This window comes from Perca flavescens, chromosome 14, assembly GCF_004354835.1.
Source record: "Perca flavescens isolate YP-PL-M2 chromosome 14, PFLA_1.0, whole genome shotgun sequence".
NCBI classification, from domain to species: domain Eukaryota; kingdom Metazoa; phylum Chordata; class Actinopteri; order Perciformes; family Percidae; genus Perca; species Perca flavescens.
Window position 1 is genome coordinate 19716820 of NC_041344.1, and position 24478 is coordinate 19741297.

General features: G+C 40.7%; 1 protein-coding gene across 4 annotated transcripts in view; it reads left to right on the forward strand.

The window, feature by feature from the left end:
• gabbr2 (gamma-aminobutyric acid (GABA) B receptor, 2) overlaps positions 1-24478 on the forward strand; it is a 198783-nt gene that overhangs the window by 48685 nt on the left and 125620 nt on the right. For all 4 annotated transcript variants that reach the window (XM_028598347.1, XM_028598348.1, XM_028598349.1 and 1 more), the window contains exon 3: positions 11090-11227. In XM_028598347.1, coding sequence (XP_028454148.1) covers positions 11153-11227 — 75 coding nt within the window. In that variant the 5' untranslated portion in view covers positions 11090-11152. The remainder of the gene's footprint in view (positions 1-11089; positions 11228-24478) is intronic.

The following is a 24478-nucleotide window of genomic DNA, read 5'->3' on the forward strand; positions in this document are numbered from 1 at the left end:
TACAAACAACACAGTCCTAAAACCGTATGCTGATATACATAGTCAATATAGTGTGCAGTAACTCCGATGTAAATAATTTTGATTACTCACTGACATCCAGTGATCACCGGTTAATGAGACAGCGTTTGCACTTTGCAGCAGTTCCAGTTGGGCTGCTTTCTCCATGGAGTACAGGCTGTGTGTGCGTGAAACTACTGTGCCCCCTCGACAACTTTTTAAAAGTAAACTTTCCATTCAGAATCTTATTGGCATCCATTTCGGCGTCTTGCGCTCGCCATCCACTCAAAGTGTAACGTTAGCCTGCTACTCTTTGGCCGGCTCACAAGCCCAAACAAGTGTGTGCCTGTTGTTTTGTTTCCGGTCTAGCTAGATCCGGTGTGGTGTTGTAGTTTTTCTAACGTTCCACAGCATGTGGAAAAAAACTACAAAGTTTGCTAGGCCAAAAAGAACTTGACGCCGTTAAAATGGGTTTGCGTTAACGCCGTTTAATAACGAGTTTAACTGACAGCACTAATATTTACAGTATGTTGAAAGAATTTTCATAAAGATTAGAAGTTGAGAGAGGAAACTTTTACACAGTTGTTGTCCATAAAGCTTTTAAATCCCTAATTGATAAGAAATATATGAGGGATTTTCTGTGCTGCGTTCTTATTCAGTTTATTGGCTGCTTCAGTTGAGGAAAACTCGAACATAATCTAACAAGTATCTTGAAGGGTAGCAATTTTTCATTTTGGGGTCATTTGGGGTCGTAGTGATAAAACGGGGGAAATATTATGAAGAATGCCTCGAGTCAAAATCGACGTAGCACATTTTGTAGCAGCAGAGATAGTACTGTGACTCCCCAAATCAGGAAACTGATGAAGAATTGCTAACAGACTTGCAGAAATGTCTCCCTCTTTCTCTCTCTGCAGTAGCCCTGGACACTGACTCCTAACCCAGTGCTCCACTCATTTACTGCTGTACCATTAACCAAAAATCCTCTTCGTCCCACCTCTTTTCTTTTTCCTCCCTCGCTTTACTGGATTCATCCATGGGAGAGAGTGGAGGACCTTCGGGGCCAAGAAACAATTAACTTAATAATGGGCTCTCTTCTGTCTTTCTTCTTCCCACTCTCTGTCCACACCGACCCTCTTCCGGTCTTCATTTACTAGTTAGCAGATACACCAGCTGGGGCACCTCTGCTGTTGCTAAGAGCTTAATAAAAGAATACATGACATTTATTGGACCCTGGTGTTTAAATTATATTGGGCAGGTATGAAAACAACCTTCCCTTGTCAGGCCAGAGTTATTCATAAAGGAACTCAAACTCCTCACATTTTACACAATGGATGTACATTGCATTTGTTACTCCTCAGGGCAACTTGAATGCAAAAGCTGTAGAATTATTAAGTATTTTTTGCCTGAAGATTGTCTAGTACCGAAACGTTACCTACTATTTTAAACTATCTATCTATCTATCTATCTATCTATCTATCTATCTATCTATCTATCTATCTATCTATCTATCTATATATATATATATATATATATATATATATATATATAAAAATTAAGATTGTGCAGGACTTTTCTAAGCTACTTTTGACCTGCTTGTGTGTGTGTGTGTAGTGTGTATTGGCTCATGAGGACACAGATTAACACATTTCCCACAGATTGCAAGTGTAAACTGAAAATAGCCTATAAACAGTGCAAACAAAACTTTGCCTACTCACCACAATGAAACGCCATAATGAAAGTGTAAAAAATAGGAAATCTCCAACATCTGTGTGTCCCTGATAAACTGACAGTCACTCGCTGTAGCTACAGTTCTCATTTATTATCCTAATTTTGCACTTCTGGTTAGCGTTTAAGAAAATGTCTGCTCCATGTCCGCTGCTTTACCGCCTTGCACTGCAGAACAACTATGACTTGTTCACCCACACCGCCCCTGCTGCATATCTGATGTAATTACATGCATATCTAATACATTGTCACTACTTCATTACTGCACCATGTTTAAACCACAGATGAACAAATATTCAACAATAATGTGCTGCGTCGATTAGTAGTTTTGATGGTCAAATATTCAAATTGTCGACTATTCTGTGAAATCTCCGTAGACCTTTTTTCATGAAAGACATTTTGGCATTGGTGTAAATCATAAAATTAATGATCGCTAATTTACATTTAACGGTTATGATTTTAGGTTCCTGGTATTGTGCATGCTAGTTCACTGCATACTGGGAGGCTTTAATGGAAGGGAGCCATCATTAATGTGATTAGAAACACCTGTTCTTTTCTTACTGTGAAAACTGAAAACAATGAAGGCCTACTATCAGGTCACTAATGACAACAATCCATGCAAATCTCACTAGGAAACCAATAACAGAACCATGCTAAAACCTGAATATAAAATCTACCTATATTTTTCCTAGATTGAGTGCATCACTTTAGAGGCCATTCTTCTCTCCTATCTGTCCACTGTCTCCTCAGGGACCGATTGGTTCATTTCAGTGGGATTACACTTTGGTCTCTCCCCCCTCACTGGTTAGCGCAACATGTTCCAGCTGTTGTCAAGCCTTGTCAAAAGCACAACAACCTGTAATAGGCTTAACCCAGCGTCTGCTTCCTGCACTGCACAGATTGCTAATAAAGGTGCAACGTGTTCCTCGTGATTTTAGTACTAGCGGCCAATTTGAGCTTATCTCGGATTGGATTCGTGAGTGAGCTGATGTTTGTGTATTTGTTTATGATTGTGTTTTGGCATATGTTTTAGTGAAGCATGCATACAGGGTGTGTGTGTGTGTGTGTGTGTGTGTGTGGGTGTGGGTATGTGTGTGTGGGTGGAAATGAAAAAGAGAAAGAGCCTTGTCACCACCGAAGAGGCTTCCAACATGCCATTGTGGTTATCCTGGTGGCCATCTGAGCTCTCCAGAAAGTGAGAGATAGATTGAGTGAAATAACAAGAGCCAGACTGCAGGGAGGAAGTGAGAGAGGGGGGAGATGGAGGGCAAAAAAGGCCATCAGCTTGAGCAACCCAGTCAGTTTGTCACAGTGGATTTTAAAGGCCAGTCTCTCCCCAGACAAGTGGTGGGTTCCTCATTTTCCCTCTGGGTTGCAGGCATGCAATGTGAAGGGAACAGATTGAAAAAAACAACTCTGTCCTGCTCTCTATTTTACTTCATCCACTCTCTCTCAATCAATGTGTACGCTCCTCATATACTCCTGGGCCCGCTGTCTAAATGGTACCAAAAGGAGCCTTGATGCATACGCAACTCAGCTTCATCCTCATGTCTTCTTCCTTTTTTCTCCTTGTTGCTCTTTTCAGAATATCTCACTTAAAGGACAATTCCGGTACAAAATGAACCTAGGGGTTAATAACATATGTGTACCAAGTCAACCGTTCTCTGGGATATGTTTTCATGCTAATCGAATGTGTCTCTAGAAACAAGATAGCGCTAACCAGTAGTTCGTTGTTTGACTGGTCATGACCATTGACATATATAAAATGGACCAACAGATCCCGTTGCTCTGGACGGAGACCAGTGAAGGCTATTAGAAGCACTTTTCTGTTGATAGCTGAGGGTTACTGCGCAGCCTCCAACTGAGCTCAAAGACTTAGATGTGATGTGAGCAACCTGTCTGAAAGTTGTAAGTCTTCTGGTAGCCGTGCCAAGACGAATCTCAATCATTCCCAATCTTGCAGACGGAGAGCGTAGGTATATGTAAGGAGATAACATGGGCACAGGCTAATTATTGCTAACTAAAATGCTAGTTAACATTAGTAATTAAACTTAAACTGCTAATGTGGGTCAAAACTGTCAGCGAGCTTCTCCTGTACTATACGGTAATTTCTCTACTATGAGACAGTGAGTCGCGTGGTTATGACACAATCGTTAGCCTATTTTTACAAAAACACCTGCTATGGAGCCATAACGTGAGGTACAAGGTAATGGAGCCTTTTATACATTGTTGTGTTTCTTTAGAAATAAACAATTGACAAATAGTCTTTAAACGCTTCAGATGTAAAGTTATTCGCTGTCAAAGTGGCGCCAAAATGAATGGCAGTCAATGGAATGTTAACGGGAGGTGATGGCTTGTTAGCATCAAAATGGCACCATTGGAGCTACGCGTTCCGAGGGGAAGCTTACCCCCTTGGTCATGACCGTTTTCCCAAGATGGCGCCTGATAGCGTTATAAGCTAATCAGCGCTTTGTGCTATCTTGTTTCAAGCTAGAGACGCATTCGATTAGCATGAAAACATATCCCAGAGAACGGCTGACTCTGTACACATATGTTATTAACCCCTAGGTTCATTTTGCCCAAGAATTATCCTTTTAAAGCTTTGGCTATTGCTTTTTACATTGGTTCTTTAAGTCTGTGAGTTACCTGTCAGCCGTGTCTTCTTGGTCATTTAGAAAGAGAAGGAAAGGCATGGTGGGTGATATGTTATACCCCAGTGGACCTCTCAATTACCTAGGGGCTCATTGATGGGGAACAAATAGCTCTAGCTTCTTGAAGATTTTATGTCTCATTGTGTAAGGATGGTAGCAGGCAAGATGAGGCTGCCACTGCTGTGTGAGAAGTTAATCAGCAGTGGGGAGTGTTGAACTTAATTGACAGATGAATGACCCCAATGAACTCAAAGAAGCACTCTTTATCAAATTGCTAATGATATACTATTGGGACAATCAAATATATTACAGATACCTTGCAGTGAAATTTTACTGAACTGTTGCAGACTGATTCGCAGTTCCTCCGACAGTAGTCGGTATTGACAGCCATGACAGAGTTTAGAGGATTACTTGGGTTTATACATGGGGAAATAGATAATCTCCTTTTAGATCTGACCTATTGGCTGCACCCTGCTAACTCTATAGGGCTATGTAATGCCAAGCATATGTTTTAGCAATCACTGGATTCAGACTGGCTCACATTTCCTCTCCTGGCTTGGAGATGTGGAAGTAATTCAATGAGGAGTGCATGCAGGAAACAGATGTAACTGTTAGAGGAGACCAGCTTTTTGCATCTGCTGCACTGCTGCTGAGAGGATGCTCAAAACATCAGGCCATGATTTACAGCATGAAGATAGGATGGATGCATGTAAGGAGGCTTGACAGTGCTGTATGTTTCTGTTGACAGTGCAAATATGTAATTTAAGGCATTGTGGTGTGTTCAACTGACAGGGTTACACTGACAGATGGTTGTAGCTCCTGAAAGTATTGATGTATTTTATTATTTATCATTTATTATACTTTTCTAAGGAAATTATGTAGAGTGATGCATTGTAGAAAACAAGAACAAAAAGGATTCTTTTCCCCAAATTTTAAGTTTATTCTCTTTTGTGTGTGTCTGTGTGTGTCTGTTGTCATTGTCCCTCTGACTTTGTTCAAGGGGTTTCCTAGAAAAATATTTTTGCTATGCATGTATCCTTAGTCAAGCATTACAAGTTAAATCAACTGACAAAAGACTAAACAAATATACTAAAACAAATAAAGCAGAGGGTGGAAGTTTTATAGATTCTGTTAATTTAACGGAGAGAAGTAATGCTGTTGCTATCTTACACATTATGTTCACACATACAACAATAATAATATATAAATGTGTGGGTAAATGGCAACCCATTATCTTAATAGATGAGGTGTCAACATGTACACATCCCATTTTAACCTGTGAACACATATCTTCTGTGGTGGGAATCTTGAGGATTTTGTCTCAGTAATCACCTGTGCTGTTGGTCTTGTCATGAATAAATGCAGTGTGTGAAGAGCAGATTGCTTCTGACATCAGATCAGGCTCCCCCGTCCCCCGCTCTCTGTTGTTCTCGCTCTCTCTTGTGTGTGTGTGTGTGTGTGTGTGCGCGCGCGCCTCGGTTGCTGATTTGGGTGCAGTAATTTGCCATTAGACGAGGGACAGGTGCAGCTGCCTCTGTTTGCAACGCTAACAATGCATTTCATCATGGTTAGCTCCAGCCTATTGCTCTGATCAGCTCTTGTTCTTGTCACAATATCACACACATGTACTGTACGCACACACACACACACACACACACACACACACACACACACACACACACACACACACACACACACACACACACACACTCGCACACATACAGTGCACACAAAGATACTCTGGTGGTCTCGCCATATAGTGCTGGTTGAATGGAGGATTTGGGTTCAAGACCCCACTTTGCCTTGTAAGTGGACAGACTCTGGGTATGCTGTTTGTGGCTGACCCTATGTGGGAGGGCAGGTTCATCTGATTGTTTAAGTCATTTTTTCTGTTACTGCAAAGCACTGTATTGCACTATATTAAGTCAGAGGAGCCTAATTCATAAAGCCCTACTGTTAAAAAAAAAAATGGAACTCTACCCTAGCTGTTAAACCTGCAGGAAAGAGTGCCTCAAACTTTTGCTGAAGATGTTGGATATGTTTTTAATCCTCTATGGGTGGCCTAAGGGTTACAGAAGCAAGCTTGTGACCGGGAGGTCGTCGGTTCAATCCTCAGACCGATAAATCTGGGTGTGGAAGTGAAAGAGCAGTGCTTGTCCCTCCCTCATTACCACCACCACTGAGGTGTCCTTGAGCAAGGCCCTTAACCTCCCCCAAAAAAAACACTTCAGTGGAGCTGCTCAGTGGCCCGCAGATCAGACTGTGGTTGTACTGGGCAGCTTCCAGGTTTGAATGTGTAACTGCAATTATGCAAGGCAAATGAGAATTTGTTCTCAATCAGCTTACCTGGTTAAATAAAGGTTAAAGATAATAAAAGGCATACCTTTTTAAATAAATGCAGTTTTTCAAGATGTTACAGAATTTTGATTAAAAATGTATAATGGATGTAAATTATCATAGGAACATTAGATCACTTGACATTCCTGGGCAGCCGTTTCCTCACATTTAGCCTAATTGAGTGCAATTTATCAGTAGCACAATAACAGTAGGCTAATGTCATCATGTAATGATAAATCAATAAGAATGAATCTCAGTAGCTTTGTGTAAAGGTCAGAGTGAAGGAAACATAATAGAGACAATGGATTGAGGAACATTTGAAATAAACTCCTCCTTGGCCGGCTGTCCCATCAGTAACATTCTCTAAATGGTAAGGGTCGTGATGCAAACTCATTGCACTGAAATGTGAAGCTGAGGAAGAGACATTTTGTAAAATTAAAACCGTAATATAGCCTGAATGTTGTGTATCGTGTATAGATATTAAGTGTCTCTAAATCCAGTGAGTGGAATTAAACTCAAGTCAGATTCTATGTGTGTATGACCGGCAGAATATCATGCTGTGGTCACCCGAAGTGCATTTTCTGTTTATGGATCAACATTAGACTGGGCTCTATCTTCATATATCCATCATCTTCATGCTTCATCTTTCCATCTTCATGTTCTTCTACCATCATCTCTCACCCCACCAACTCTCTCTCACACGCACGCACGCACGCACGCACGCACGCACGCACGCACGCACGCACCTTTCTTGGCCGTCTCCCAAGGCGGTCAAACAGATTACTACGGGCGTTAACCCCATCGATCTGCTCCAAATGGCCTCCAAATGCCAGGAATTAGATTTCAGACTGGGGAAGAGGGAAATAAAATGCTGTAGTATTTCTTGCTGCGAGTTAAGGGAGTTAAGTGTTGCTGTGCCTGCCTCATTGTACCAGTTTTTTCTCAGAACTTTTGTTTTTTTTCCAGGACAGTTATATTTGTTTCCTTTTTTATACTTTGTCTAGAGCATATTTCTTGGAGAAAATTGGGAAGTAAGATACACACTGTACCAAAACCTCTCAGTGACTGCTTGGGAAAATATAAATGTCTCCGTGTGGTTGAATGAAGGACATATCGTGTGAAAAAAATTAATTTACCGCCCCTTCTATTCATTATAGTACATGAGATTCAATGTCATGTTATTTCTTATAGATTCAAACTAAATCTGCAGGGCACACTGTGCACAGCTGAGCATCACAGAGAGCCACTGAATAAAATGACTCCATTGTGGGGTTATAATGGAGGGCAGGTTTAACGGGTTGATTTGGCTTTATTAGTGCATGCCTAATGTCAGGCTAATACCTCTTCACTCCAGTCTTTCTCTCCCTCTATTCAAGCGATTTTCTGCCCCTCTCTCCATCACCTTTACTATCCCCGTGCTTCTTTACTCTTATTGTTATATGTTAGATTGTGTTGCCTCTCTCTCCCATCTATCTTGCTTTTTTTCTATCTGGCATTAAGCTTTCTTGTGTTTCCATAGTTGAAGAAGTATTGATTAATGTCTGAGTGGTCGTGCTACCTAATGAGAGGCTAAATATAACCGTTGCTACACCGGCCCTGCGGCGGCCTCCTCCCTCATCTAGCGTACAAAGTGTGGATAGTCACACCGTTGGCATGACAACACACCGGTCAAGGCTCTGTGAGCAGTCACAACAGATACAGATTTTGTGCATATGTGCCTGCCGGGGGGGTGGTTGGAGGGGGGGTAAGCTTTACTTGAAGCTGCTTTTGCGTTCTCGATTTTTCCCTTGTTGATTTCCTTCCTCCGTTAAAAAGCTAGCTTTTGGTGATTTTGTTTTTTACTATACTGTAACGTCAGATGAGTGATTCCATAGTTATCTTTTTTTTAAAGATTATTTTTAGGCCTTTATTTGACAGGACAGATTAGATTTGAAAGGGGGGAGAGAGAGAGAGAGGGGAATGACATGCAGTAAAGGGTCGCAGGTCGGAATTGAACCAGTGGCCACTGTGGCGAGGACCAAGCCTCTGTACATGGGGTGCACGCTCTACCAGGTGAGCTACCCAGGCGCCCCAATTTGGTAGTTCGATTAGTTAATTAAGTGCTTAGTCGACCGAAAGAAAAATAATTGCCAATTATTTGGATAATCAATAAATTGTTTGTCATTTATCAAGCAACAATGCCACACATTGAACCAAGTTCTTATTTTTTGAGATTGTTCTGCTTTTCTTTGTCTTATGTCATCGTGAACTTAGGATATTTGGGTTTTGGACTGTTGATTGAACAAAACAAGCAATCTACAGATGTTGCCTTGGACTTTAGGAAATTGTAATGTAAATTCTTTTACGACCTTCTAACATTTTATACACCAAATCATTGATTAATTCATTCATCAAGAAGATAATCAGCAGACTAATCTATAATAAAAAATAATGGTTAGTTGCAGCTCTATTGTGTACAGTATGTGACCTTTTGGGTCTGTCTCGTTCCTCATCCCCTTTGATTTGATGCGGAGGGAGCTAAGAAAATAACCATTCTTCACCACCTACACTGCATTGTCACTCCGTAACAAATCAGCTTAAACTTGCAATAACACCAAGCTCTATTGTACTCACGTTGACAAGTTTAGTTGCCCACATTTCTTATCTGTTGCATGGTGACCAATTGAGAGTCGCAATCCTACCACCCCTTGTTGTTATGGCCAGCTGGAGAGAATTGAATGATAAGAGTATGCAAATGGAATATCTTCTTTAATAGCCTGCTGTTTTATTCAGCTGTGTGGCCAAGGTAAGGAATCCCCACTGTGTCTAATCACATCTTCTCCCTCTCATTTCACCTGAGGCATATCTGCAATCTAGTCTTTTTTTGACTGACATTACAGTATACATTGTTCCCTACCAGCATGAATGTACATGCAATGAGGAAAGCCTTGATTTTGCCAGTAATTGGTCTTCTACTTCAGAAAGGCATTCACACAAAAAGAGCCTGATGACTCAAATTGTATGATTAAATAAGACTGTGGAGGGGTGAGTGCAATGCGGTAGCAGCTCATAGTGTGACTTGCAAGGTTGTCTCTGTCCTTGACCTCAATTCAGGGCTCCGAGACCACCATGCCCTGCTCAAAAACAATGACCAGTCTATTAAGATGAAGAACATAAGATGTGTCAAGCCTGCAGCCATGATACCTGCCATTCTCCTTATAACGTTACCAACAGATCACAACTAACAGTCCTACGTGTCCGGTTAGGAGTCTCATTCCTCCACATTGGATTTTCAGTGCAGGGCCGGCTGTACTGTTGTTCAGCTGAAAATCTCATTCAGTTGCCCGCTGATAGGTAACAAGGTCAAATAACTCTCCAGATGAGATGGAGTGTGTCAGAGGGCACAAACACACACACCACCTGCCAGTCAGTCAGTCCGTCCGTCTATCCATCAGCCACACACAGGCACACATCCTGAAGTGAGTGGCAATAATAGAGGACTGGGGGGTGGGGGGGTTGGAGTGTTTACTGCTGATAGGAATATCATTACAAACTGGAAATCAGGGAATCACAGCAAAACCAGTTAGCCAGCTCATGTAGCAATCAATAGGAACCTACACTGTTTTTCCTTCTCTTTTTCTCATTTCACTTTCTCTCTCGCTCTCTTTCCCTTTCGCACACTTTTTTTTTTTCCTCCGGTTGCTATAGTGATGTGAAATGGCTGCATTCTGCAGCATTGGATCAGAGCGGGGGCCCTCTCTCTGACACACGCACGCACGCACACACACACACACACACACACACACACACGGCTGCAATTACTCAACGTTAGTATGTGCCGGCGCACATAGTGTAATAACTTAAATGTTAGTTAAATGTCACATCGTTTTTCATAAACAGTATAAATTACGCTGTTTTTTAGTGCATCCAATGCACAGTAATTATTGATTCATTGACTCACAGTTTAGATTATTGAGTATTGTACTACTTCTTCGACTATTATCTCAAGCTCTTAACTTATTCTCTTGACATAAACAAACAAATAATCTATAATTTATCTATAACCCTTTTGTATATGTGTTGCAGAGGAGCACAAAGTCTGTTTAAATTTGGGATTAAGATCGGATTAGACAAAGTACATCTGGATTCTTCTCTTGCGTGCCAGCCACATGGTAGCCCAAAAAAGGCTGGAATATTTACTTTTTACTTTTACCTCCCTTTCTTTTTTCCCTCTTGTACTCTCGTTCATGTCAAACCGTCATCTTAAATGTGATGTATTTTCTACTAAAAACTAAAATGTCCCTTCTCTCTTTTCCTCATGTCTCTTTGTTTACATCTTTTCTCCCTTTTCTCCCCGCTCTTATCTTCACCTTCATCACAACCTCTCTCTGTGTCTGTAGTGTGACAACGCCAAGGGGCTGAGGGCCTTCTTTGATGCCATATGCTACGGTCCCAAACACCTGATGATCTTCGGCGGTGTCTGCCCCTCCGTGACCTCCATCATAGCAGAGTCCTTGGAGGGTTGGAATCTGGTGCAGGTAAGGTTTCTACTGTACATGTTATTATGTGAGTGTACAAGTGGTGCATGTGGTATACAGCCTATATGTACAGTGTTTGTGAACCTGGGATGCCAAAAATGGGCTTTATTAGGAATGCTAACTCCTGTGTTTACTTAGACATGTTCTAAGGTTTCTTCTTGTTTCTGCATTACTATCAGAAAACCTGAATTTGCTATTTAATCGAGATTATAAAAGAATCTTGGCCCCTTAGAATTGTGGTGTGCAGATAGGTCCTGGGATTTCAAAGGGGTCACTCCCAACTCATGGCTTTATGGCTTAGACCCATTGTAATAGTATAGCACTTCTCCTCATGGTGAAAATATGCTTTTGGGGTGTTTTTTGACATTGGTATGAGCTCATAAAAGTTGTTGTACTTATCAGTCCAGGCATGCTTATTACCTGATAGACATTCACATACTAGATTTTACCATTCAATTATACTCTGGCTTGCTAAATGGCATTTGCTGCCATTAAATTAGTAGAGCTTAATGATTGATCACTGTAGGCGTTTACCCCACTCATTCTTGCATCTGGTAAACTTTTGACTCCCTGAGATATTGCTTACAGTTTCTTTGACTGTGTACTGTACCGCAGTACCAAAGAGGGGAAATGCCTTTTTCCAAAGAATACTTTTCATTTGCTGCGAACCCTACAAAGGTTAACGGGCACAGATATGAAAGGAGTGAAGCTTGTGCTGGGAAGAGATAGCATAATTCAAGAGGCTGCATTTTGAACTGAATGTCACATTACGTGGCATATTTCCTCCGCTTGCAATTACTGTGAATCTGCTGCTTTTCATGTTTCTTTCTGCTCGCTCGTCTTGTCAGGGTCACTCAAGAGTGAAAAGATCGGCAGGATGAGGGAATGAAAGGAGGGATTTTTTGTTTCTGTGTTCATTTCCTTTCGGTTGTAATGATCTTAGACTAGAAAGAGGGGTTCAAGCCATAGTTGAACTTGAATTGCTATTAGGTGTGTGTGTGTGTGTGTGTGTGTGTGTGTGTGTGTGTGTGTGTGTGTGTGTGTGTGTGTGTGTGTGTGTGTGTGTGTGTGTGTGTGTGTGTGTTTGCTCTTCTCTCTTGTTTGTCAGTGATTACCTGTGAGAACTGCAGTAGCAATCTTCTGCTCTGCAGAACGCTCTGCCTGGTACAATGTGTTCCCCAGAGCAATGTACCAACCAGGTTCTTTTCACTATAAATACACAGACCAACACCAACAGTCAGATCCTAAATACATATTCTGACACTGTCTGAATACCAGACCAGCAAGTGATTGAGGGAAAAAATGTAAAGTGAATGGCTAAATAAAACATACATATAATGTATCTGTGTTTAAAGGAGATGGCTTAAGAATTCTCTATTTCTCACTATTTGATGGCAAGGGCAACTGTTGTTGCTACAAGCAAATAGTTTTTTCTTAGGCCAGCAAGCATGTAGGTACAAGGAAACTCCTAATGCAGTGCCACTTTTGGCAGCTATTTTAGATTTAGTTTTAGTCTTTTGACAAAAATGCGTATTAGTTTTAGTCACATTTTAGTTCTTTTTTTAATCCTTCATAGTTTTAAGTTTTATAGTTTCAAAACATTTTAGTCAATGAAAAGCCATTACATTTTAGTCAACTTTTAAGCATTACTTTTAGTCGAAATGTTTTCTGTCTGAATTTTGCCAGCAATTTTTTTTTTTTGTCTTTTATTCCTGTGTCAAATGTTATATATTAAACATTCCAGTTAAAGCAACACTAGGTAAATTTTCCCGCTTCGGTCCCCCTACAGGTTGGAAGCAGAATTGTCCATTACATTACATTATGCAAGTTTGCCAGATCGGGTAGCGGATCTGCAGTTCGACTGAACTGGACAGCGTAATGTAATGTACTTCCAACCTGTAGGGGGAACGAAGTGGGAAAAGTTGCCTAGTGTTGCTTTAGTCTAGACTCGCCAAACACTCAACTGTCCTGCTGTTATTAAAGACATTTGAAATAACCAAAGACAGTTGCCTTGTTCATGAACTCAGTGCAGAATGAAACACTGATGTATGAAACTGCCAATCATAATAATTTACTTATTCATCGAAGATGCCGGAGTGGAGTTCCAGATTGTTCCAGCCCACTTTACCACTTTAATCAACCACCAGAACCAGACTCAGTGTTATGGAAATGGGTCTGGCAATAGATGACACCTAGGACTTACCCAGACTGTGTGTGTGTGTGTGTGTGTGTGTGTGTGTGTGTGTGTGTGTGTGTGTAAAAATTAATAATACATTTTTTTTTAAACTAAGGTACATTTTAATCTTGTCTTTTTTTGTCACCGTTAGCGCTTAATAACGGCAGTGGCTTCTCGCCATCATCTCGTCTTAGTCATGAAAAAAAAAAATCCCTGCTTTGACAACAGTTGTGGTAGGAGGTAGTTATTCATTGCTCCAGCTAGAATTATGCTTTTTTTTCTCAAGTATGGAATATAGAGATGGACTGAAAGGAAGGGCATAGGAAGAGGAGGAGCCTCCCTGAACCAAAGAGGAAGAGCGAGGGAAGAGCGAGAGAGGGAAGGAGAGATGATTGGAAGTTTTGAAACCCAACGTTTAGTGTGCCACATCAGTGGGAATCCGTTTTTAAAACTGTGAATTCAGTCACCTTGCATATTTATTACTCAACCCCGTATGCAAGACTTTAGTTGCCGTGGAGGGCAATGGAGAATTTTTCATGGTGATTAAATGGGCCAGGCTTAACAAGCTCATCATTTCCACATCAAAACAGGGAGGTTGCTGATACCATCTACAGTAGAGATAGCTGAGAGAATAACCACCCCTGGAAAAAGCTCAACAAAAATAAACTCACATTGCATACCCGTTCATTATGCTCTATGCACACACTTCAGTGCACATAGCCATACTTAAAACAGAACAGCTTTTAGAAGGGTCGTATCAGAACCAATGTTTTTATACAAAAATTCAGTAGCCAGTACTTTTTTATTCCCAGCAGGTGGAATAATGTCTTAAAAGAAATGTATCCTGAAACCTCCCTAAATTAGGGTTAGGGGGTGATACAGTGATTCAAATACTACTACTACTACTACTACTAATTGAAAAGATGGAGGAAAAAGAAAAAAGAATAAGAAATAAAAACAAGGAAAATGGAATGGGAAGCTGCACTAACTCTGTTCCAGACTGGGAGACTCTTGATGGGCCACTACCACCTTCTAAAACCTGCAAGGCCAAGGTCATGTGACCGACTGAGACAACTGACGCCGTCTTTGGTTAGTTTACTTGTACTGTACAAAAGGGTAAAACTCTGTACAACAAGGGGACAACTCTTTTAAACAACCTGCCAGGTTTCTTAGTTTTTTCACCTCTATTTACTTTTGACAAATTATGATTCAAACAATGCAAAAAAATCAATAGCAAGCCAACCTCCCTCCAATATTTGACATTTTATCTATCACGAATGTTCATATTTTACGGTCCCTCAAATTCCTCCTAATGTGTGGCTCTGTATGCGAAAGACTTCCACCAACTCTGTCTGACTGAAGAAATATTAGATAATGAAGAGGGCGCTGCCCAATGCCAACAAGGTAAGGTGACCAGACGTCCCCAGCTGGAGCTGTCCCTGGAAATGTCCCTGGCTGGAGCTGTCCCTGGAAATGTCCCCGGCTGGAGCTGTCCCTGGAAATGTCCCCGGTTTTCACTGTGACTGACAGACCCGAAATTGGATGAAATGAAAGAAGGAAAACATTGACCAAATGTATAGTCGTGCACCCTACACGTGCAGGCTCAAGACAGCCAGAGCGCTGCTCAGAGCTCAGAGATGTTCTAGAATGCCCATATTTTACCATGCTGAAAGGAGTGTGGTGGGTTTAGCGAACGCAATTTCGCAGACTTTTTTTTATGTTTAAAAAAAGGATCTTACTCTTTAACAGAAAGGTCGACGTCCTTAGAAATCCTTTCCATAATGTTGTCAGACACTTAGAATATTAATCTGAGCCGGTCAGTGGCAAAACAAGCACTTTTCTGAACGTAAATACAAGCTGGACAATTGTTCTATTAACTTACATTGTAGCTTGTTTCGCCATTGCCAACTGCAGCGATCTTGTTTAATACTGAACCAATGTCAAAGGAAAATATTTCCTCAATAGTTTTAATTGTATCCGATACTCAATGAGCTGTTGCTGAAACAAGCCCAGCGTGAAGCAATAAAGCAAAAGCTGTCAGATAAATGTAGTGCAGTTAACATTACAACATTTCCCTCTGAGGTGTAGTATGTAGTAGCAGCAGGGGCTATTCTAGGTTTATATATATATATTTCTACTGGTATGCTTCCTAGTGACATTAATGCAAAAATATGAAGAAAAAACTATTCCACCTCTGTGTGCATGGTTAAAATTCTGAAGTCAAATATTTCCATCCATAGATAAGAATAATCAAGTCTAACCTCTGGATTTCTTTTCAAAGTACACCAGATTGATGCATTTAAACGTTAAAATAGACATTTTCTTACATGGGAGCATGCCCATGAAACCCCCTAGGGGATGTGTCCATTGTTTAAAAAAAAAAAAAAAACATTGTCCAACCCACAACCAGCGTAGTCTATAAGATAACACTGTAATAATAGTAGTCAGCTGGCAGGGAATATGCTAGCTGATTAGCTTGCTAGCGTTGGTACCAGCTCGGCTACCCCTGTCTGTCACGTGACCCTAGTCTTGCAGGTCGTAGAGGCCAGTAGTGAATCACTTTTCTGCAAAATTTTACATCTGAGACAATTCAGGTTAGGAGACTCATTGTCAGCCTGTAAAACATATTAATCAAAAGAATAACTACAATATATAAAGCAGCTGCATCAGATCAGAGGCAGACAACATTTACCAGGTTTTAAAAAAGGCCAATATCAGTCTGACGAAAGCACAGGGCTTGCAACACATACAGTTCTTCTCAAGCTAAGCTTCACTTGCCAGCTGCTTATTGTTAAGCTCTGTGTGTACTGTACCTACGGATTGATCTGTTTGGAGTGGTATGAATCTTCACTGGTCTCACATTTCGATTACGATTATCCTGTCTTCGATTCGATATCACGATGCGATATTGCGATGCGTCACCTCCTCAATATCATTATATATTGCTACACATGGTTTTCATCAACAAATTCAAGCAGTCAGATATATATGAACTACCCCTTTTTATTGTATTTGCTCTTTAAAAAAGGCACTTCCTGGATGTAGTGGAGTCTGAACACAGCAGACAAAAGGCAAAAACAAAAAAAGCAGCGACCGGAAAATCAACAAGTAACACACAATAGGATATTATCGATTTTGGTCTGGCATTGCATCGATGCAGAATCGTCCACGTCCGCATTGCGATGCATTGATGCAATGATTAATTTCAACATCCCTCTCTGTTTGTGACACTTTGTGATTCTGATTCATGTCTCGTGATGCTGTTTATTTGTCGACCTCCTTCCCTGAGCAGCTCTGCTTTCCTCTGTACTACTTACAGTCACATTTTGTAATGCAGCGCTGTGCATGCGCTAAAATGACTGCCCAAGCAAATTAAAATGGTGGATAAGAATGCTACCAGGGACAGATGGCGAGGAGCGGATTGAGGGAATGATGGAGAAATAGACAGACAGGCATTGACTGTAATAGCATAACATTGAAATTCAAAGAAATGGGGCAAGACACAGCTGTGTTTGTGAGCTGCCATCAGCCACAAATGCCACTGATTGCTGTGTCGTCCCCCCCGCAAGACAATGATGGTTGAAGCCATCCTCTTGGCAGCCATCTTGGTCTGTGATTAATCTTGTGTTCTCCTCACCATGATATTATATAATTCCAAAGGCATTTGGCAAGCTTTTTAAATACTTGCTGGCACAGGTATCTGTACAACCTGCTGCTCTCACTTTACTCTATTTTACTTAACTTACAAGAGGTCCTTTTCCTCTCCACAGCAGTTGTGTCTGTTTTCTGTAAATGGCTCATTTAGTGCCAGGAAATAGCCCCAACCCACCCTCCCACCAAATGCTGGCCCCTTCTCACTCACCAATTAGGCCTATCAGCGGCGGCACTGTTCACTCTCAGCCATGTCGAGGTTGTAATGAAATATTATGCTTCGCTTCTTGTAATTTGAAAGAGAAGAGGAAGACAATAGAGCGTTATTCCTACAAAATAGATTATTTGTAGAAGTGGACTTACTTTGTAGAAGAAGACTTTTCCCCCACTGTTGGAAAAGAGGCAAATATTTATTTTTCACTTCGAGTTTGAATGGAAAAAGGAGTGAATATGCCTTTCAAAGATTTTTTTTGGAAATGCAGACAGAAAAGTCAGGCTCATCTGTTTCTGTATCCTAGTTTAGATATTTCCAGGGTTCCTCAATGTAGAGCTGGCAAAACATTAGCATCAAACCATTGATTCATATCTGTTTAGAGACTATATATAGAGGGAGGAAAATATGGATGCGCCTTCTCAAGGTATTGTGGTCAAGACCAGGACATAGAGCTAATATTTACTTGTATATGAAGCCCATTTTTCTTCGGCACTTGCTGTATTGATCGCCAGTGCTTCATTAAACCAGGCAATTTAGGGACAGCACAGTTGCATCCCTGCCTCCATAAAATGCAGCATTCTCTGTTTTTTGTTTTTTTTTAAGCCTCCACCAACTCTTTAGGGTCTCCTTTTTCCCGTTTTCTTTCTATCACACTCCGAGTGCTACACTGGATGCTTCAATAAAATATGTGATGCCTGGCACTGCAGTATTCTGCCTTACTCACGTCAAATCCTCCTGTGTACTGTATCCATATTTCATGACTTCCAGAGTTTAAGCTAAAATCTCAAAGTGCAAGGGCAAGGATGGTGTGAGCATCACAATAGATCATTTATCAACATTATGAGTAAAGATAACTCCCATGTTTGTGCTGTGTGAACGTGTGCTGGTTTTGCTATATAGTACGCTATATAAACTGTCCTCTAAAGGTTAAGTGAGTCCCGCAAGCCTTATTCATATTTGGTTGTATGTGTCCACTTTTGTGTGTTTACTAAATACAAGGTGCAATCAAATGGATTCATTTCAGACCCACTTCTCTCTCTCTCTCTCTCTCTCTCTCTCTCCCTCTCTCTCTCTCTCTCTCTCTCTCTCTCTCTCTCTCTCTCCCTCTCTCTCGGAATGTGACTTAAGACAGGACTGTAGGGAAAATGACAGGATCCTTAATGCTCATGTTGTCCTCAGGTCAAATTTGACCCGTTTTCAACGTTTTTTTATAACAGAAAATATGGGACGTCAAAATAAGTGCTGAAAATGTAAAAAAAAACAAAAAAACACATAAGACAAATGTTAGGAAAAGCAACAAAAACAATGAAAAAACTGTCAAAAACACTGAAAGAAGACTTTAGAAAAAGTGCCGAAAATGTCAAAAAGTGCCCAAAACATTGAAAAAGGCACAAAAATGTCGGGAAAAAGCCATAAATATATGTGACCAAAGCGTTGAACCACACACACACACACACACACACACACACACACACACACAGAAAAACGTTGAGAAAAAAAACTTTGAAAAAAAGCAACTTAAACAACAAAAGTTTGGACAGGAAGACAACACAAGGGCTAAGAGAGGTAATTGGGTCTTATTTCGTTCTTGATTAATGTTGTTTCACAAGTGAGCGGAAGGACAATTCAACATCCTTTTTATGGATTGTAAATTGTATCCCAGATTTTTGGGACAGACTGCTAATTAAGTTAAACAAGGCAAATGTTGACATTTAAAGCAAAGCTAATTATAAGACAAATGAGCCTGCTGCACAGTTGTAAAAATATGAAGACTTCCTCTTAATGCCACTGAGTCTCACAGTTTCTCTCTTTTATCGAAGGCAAAAAAGAGGCAGAAAAAGACCAGAAAAAAATATTAATTATATGCTATGCTGTGCATTAATCAGACTCTTATCATGAATGCCGCCTGCACTTGTAAAATGCAGTAGCGTGTACTGTAAAGCTGAGCTCACGTGCGCTGTCGTACGTATTCATAGTGCTAAATGCGCGCCCTTTGACAGGAAACACAGTAATTAGCTAATTAGCAACATTTGTTGAATGCAAGCCGTTAACGGGTCGCAACTGTTGGTGTCACATATTGAATAAACATGCTAGTTCATAGGCACTAAATAAGAGCAAGAGCTTTGACAGAACATCCTTATGTTTCGGTTTCTCATTCTTTCTTTTTTACTACTGACACATGTCTTTGACACCAAGAGGTCTATGAGACACATTTAAAAAGAATACAAGATGAATACATGCTGAATTCCCTTTTGCATTCGAGTACCATCGTTCCCCCTGTAGTTTTTCTGAAGGAGGGCTAGTAAAAATAAAATCAGTGCGTCATACTCAGGGCACTAATGATGGTGCAGGACCTGCCAGCTACCAGCAACAATAAAACTATACACACAGGGACTTTATTATGTACACCATCTTGTGAAAACTGATATGTTATTTTGTGCCCCAAAATCCTGGTTATTTTCCTGTTTCTCTCTTTTCTCTTCTGGGATTTCCACGCTTTGATATTCCTTATTTAGGTCATGGAGTCCATATCACTTTGAAGAGCTAGCTGGGCATATACAACTTTTAATTTCTCTATGAAAATAAAGCTTTTAACAAGAAAATCCTATGATGAGGCCAAAATACATCCTCTTAATCAAGCTAATTTGCAATTTGACTCAGGCTGCTAGACAGCTGTTTTTGCATTGGAGAAGAGTAAAAAAGAAATCAAAAGCGAAAAGGTGTAAGGGAAGCAGGAAAGAGAATTTAGTAGGAGGCACAATGTAGAGAAAAAGAAAGGAACCGAAGAGGAAAAGATCAGTTAAAATGGACAACTATAATTTAAGGAATCAGAGGCTGCAATGAGTGATAGAAATATATATAATAGAAACATTTGTGTCGGAAACGGGCTTCTTTGAGGGCGGCGTTAGGAGGACCCTTTAAAATAATATCAAAAACAAGGGCGGCATCGCCGAGCAATTGGACATCAAAAAGGACCATTACAAGCCATTAAAACCATAACGGCTGCTTGGAAAGAGTGAAGCCAAAGGATCGATAAAGGGCAGTTTAACTGTCTGACACAGCTCACTAATATCTGAAACATCAACTCCCCTTCAGAGAGAGAGACAGAGGAAGAGGGAGAGAGAAAAAAAGATTACAGACTTAGTGGGTGAGAGAGGGGAAATGGAAAGAGAGAGAGACTCTTGAGATCATTAGAGTGCTTTCCTTCTTTCCTTCTTTCACCCCTCTCTGCTGTACTGTATACATTTCCACAGTAGATTGGCATACATCACATCACAGCACACACACACACACACACACACACACACACACACACACACACACACACACACACACACACACACACACGGACACACACACGGACACACCTGCAAATCACGGAGGAGAATAAGCAAAGTTTTATATAGTTTAGTCATTCCAAAATGTTACTGTTAATGTATTTACAGCAACATGCAGCACAGTACAGTAGAATAGTGCTCATGTGTGCTCCTGATGACTGTATTAAATATACTAAATACTAGGGCTGTCAATTGATTAAAAAATGTAATCAAATTAATTACATACTCTGTGATTAATTAATCGAAATTAATCGCATACATTATTAATGGTGCCTGAACCGATACTTTTTAAGAAAGTAAAAAAAGAAAAGAAAAAAGAAGGGTACTAAACAACAGTCGGTGACATTAAAGAAGGGCTTGTTTATTGCTAAGGCCATATGGTCAAAATTAAATGATTTGATAATAATCTATAACAATAACTTATTTCACTAGTAAATTGCTGTTGAACAACAAAAACAACCACCAGATGGGAAAAGGACATTTACAATAACTTAAAATGCACCACGAGGCTGTAGTTTACCAGTTTCATTGAACGCACCGTCTGTGTTGTTTTTCCAACGGCAGCTGCAGATTGTTAGCCTAGAAATCTAGACGCAGCCTAGTGGCAGCTGGATTGTCAGGCTAGCAGACTGTTACATACCAGTGTTGAATCCTCTACAGTAAAACACAGTCAAACTTTACACCGTTTAGCGTTAGCTGTCAGCATTTTAACGGTGTTTAATCCAGCTACTAGCTAGCGGTAGGCTAACGTTAGCTGCTGTCGAGTATAGTGTTAACTAGCATCCCGTGCAGCGGTGTTTGTGTTGCCTGTATCGTCCGTTTCAGAGCATCAGAGAGAAGAGCAGACATATCAGGGGCACCAGATTTCGGTAGCCAGGGTTGGCAGGAAGAAGTAACAAGTAGCTAAATGTTCCAATCAATGATCCAGGCAGCACATTCTCGTCTCCCTCCTTCATTTTACAGTCGAATGGTGGCTAGAACGGCTACGGGCCAAACGTCAATGTGGTATGGATTAATCTGCGTTATTTTTTTGAACGCGTTATTTTTTTGAACGCGTTATTTTTTCTCAGATTAATTAATCGAAATGAATGCGTTATTTTGACAGCCCTACTATATACACTGCCTGAACTGTTTAGTTTATCAAATTGCATCCATCTTAAAACTGAACAAACACCAGATCCAGACAGAAATGCTTGAACATTCTCTTCCTTGATTAAATTCCTTTTCCTCTTTGTCACTCTTTTCTAGCTCTCTTACCTCCCACACGATCCTCTTTTGCTTTATCAGGGCATCAGAATGCGGAAGCGTTAAGCCTCCTTGAGGTTGATACTGAGCTCAATGCTATTTTCATTCCCTGTTGGTGCAGTCATTCAATACCTCTCTTTTTAGTCTACAGCTGCAAATGGAATCCAGTATGATAGGTGGTGATACATGATAATGTCTCTCTAGCTTCAGGCAACATCAACTTGGTCTCTAAAGACATAATCACAACAGAAATTGACATAAATAGTGTGTATGAGTCTGTACACAATCTGTACTGTATGTATGTTTGTTTTGATGATTCATCATTTCATATTGGCAGGTCGATCAGGGGTAATGTCCTCTCAAAGTTGCTTGGTTAAAATCAATCATAATCTGACAAAGAAGTTCCACAAGGTATTGATATCTTTGATTCATCACAAAGTAATGGGTCCTCGATAGGGGTGGAACGGTACACAGAAGTCACAGTTCGGTACATACCTCGGTTCAGACATCACAGTTCGGTACGAGTTGGGTACAATGGAGGGAAAAGCAAAAATGCAGAAGGCATTTTTGTTTTTGTGCATGTCTCAGGCTGTACCACCTAGTGTCATATGGTCTCTCCCCTGAGCTGGCCTAACAGCCTCAAGTGTGGAAAGTAAGATGTAAACCATAAGTACCCCACATCATCTCCAGACCCCATCTGTAACTTGTAAACAAAATAAAACAATCTGCTATAAAACTGAAAATACAGCATCTCTTATTTATGAAAGTGCATAGAATAATAACAAAAATAAAATTCTATTTAGGGGAGATCGTCCCCCACAAAAGATAAAAGAAAGTATTCTTGCAATTAAGTGCGACAGGCATAGCTTTGCCAACTTGTCGTTAGTGAAACGGAGGGTGCAGCTGACAGCTCGTGCTCTATCAATGTCCGTGTTTGGTTGTATATGGAAGGAACTACAGTTTGCCTCATGACGGAATGGCATGTTGTAACGAGGTTCGAGTACATGCAGCAAATACTTGAAGCCAGGTTCCTCTACGAGTGAATATGGGCGCATTTAAGATGACATGTAAATTCCGATTGCTTCAGTGATTTGTTTTGGCCCTATTTGTATCTGAAGGCTGGTTAAGCACTGTAGGGAGGAGAAGTTGGACAGTTTTTTTTGTCTCGTTCCAGTGATTGGCACATCTGGGTGATGGCGTCGGATATGCGTTAGCATGTTAGATGTTTTTCCACTCACATACCCAACAATTGCTGAACAACGCCGACACACAGTCCTCGTCTTATCCACCACTGTCTCGCCTGTACTACTGGCACTGACTGGGAAACCAAAGTTTTCCCAAACTTGCGATCTTAAAGAGGCCGGCGGGTCCTCTAACTCTTCTAGGTCGCCACCACTCGCCATACTCGTCCTTAGTGCCGCTATCTCTGACTCACTCACTGGACTGTCAACCTGACAAAAAACTGCATACATAGGCGGAGCTCGGCTACATAGGCGGCGCGCCAATCAGAGCTTCAGAGCTAATGCGGGGCTACAGATTAGGTCTCCCTAAAGAACCCGCGTATCTAACAGTAGTTCCGCATTACATTAATTCATTTGCACGCAAGTTTTATTTATTTTCATACCGTGTATTCTCCGTGTAAATTCATGCACCAAACCGAGACGCCCGTACCGTTTCGGTTCAATATGAATACATTTACCGTTCCAGCCCTAGTCCTCGATGTCCCCATGACTACATGATTGGAAAATAATAAAAAAAGATTTTTTTTTTATAGTTTTTCTATCATTGTTAGCCATTTTAGAGATATATGGATTGTGTGTTCACTCCATTCTACCCTGCCCTTTTCCCTAAATTGTGGCCATTGGGTGAATTTGACGGGATTTCCAAAACAGATTTTTCTTTTCAGACAGTGAACAGTAGGCAAATGGCTTCTCTCCTCTCAAATCACAAATCCCACTGCCAGTTGGTGTCCTCTTTGAACAGCTGTGCCACTCAAACTCCGACTCAAACAGACAAACAATTGTTCAGATGGATAAATGAACATGGCCATACATGCGCAGATGCAGAAGCAGAGCTTTCATGGTTTTGCACTTAACAAAACTCTTTTCTTTCTCTCACTCCATGTCAAATCTCTCACTGTCCCTCTTTTTCTTTCTAACCCTCTTCTGTATCAAAAGTGGGTTTCCTTTTCAAAGGACCTCAGAAAACCCTTGGGCACACAGTAGAAATTGATGAAACCCTTGGGCACACAGTAGAAATTGATTTAATTGTTGACGACGTGTTGAAGCGTTTGGCACGAGGAAGTCCCACTATTCTAATAATTATGCTGGCAAAGATGGGGGCTTCAGAAAGAATGCAGAAAGACATACTACTAGGAACTAGGAAATTGCTTTCATGAATAGTCATAACATGCTTTCTGCTGAATTATATGTTTATAGTGTGACATTTGTCAAAAGATTTATCTTTGTTTTGTAGTTGCAGCATCACATTTACATGTAAATTGGTATAATGATGTGCATATTCAAATGACTGAGCAGTTTCTCCATGCAGCCTTTAAGGTTTTTCATGGCTTTAAACTGGTACCATTACATTGTTATACAGCAGGCCTTTTCTTCATGACGTTGTCC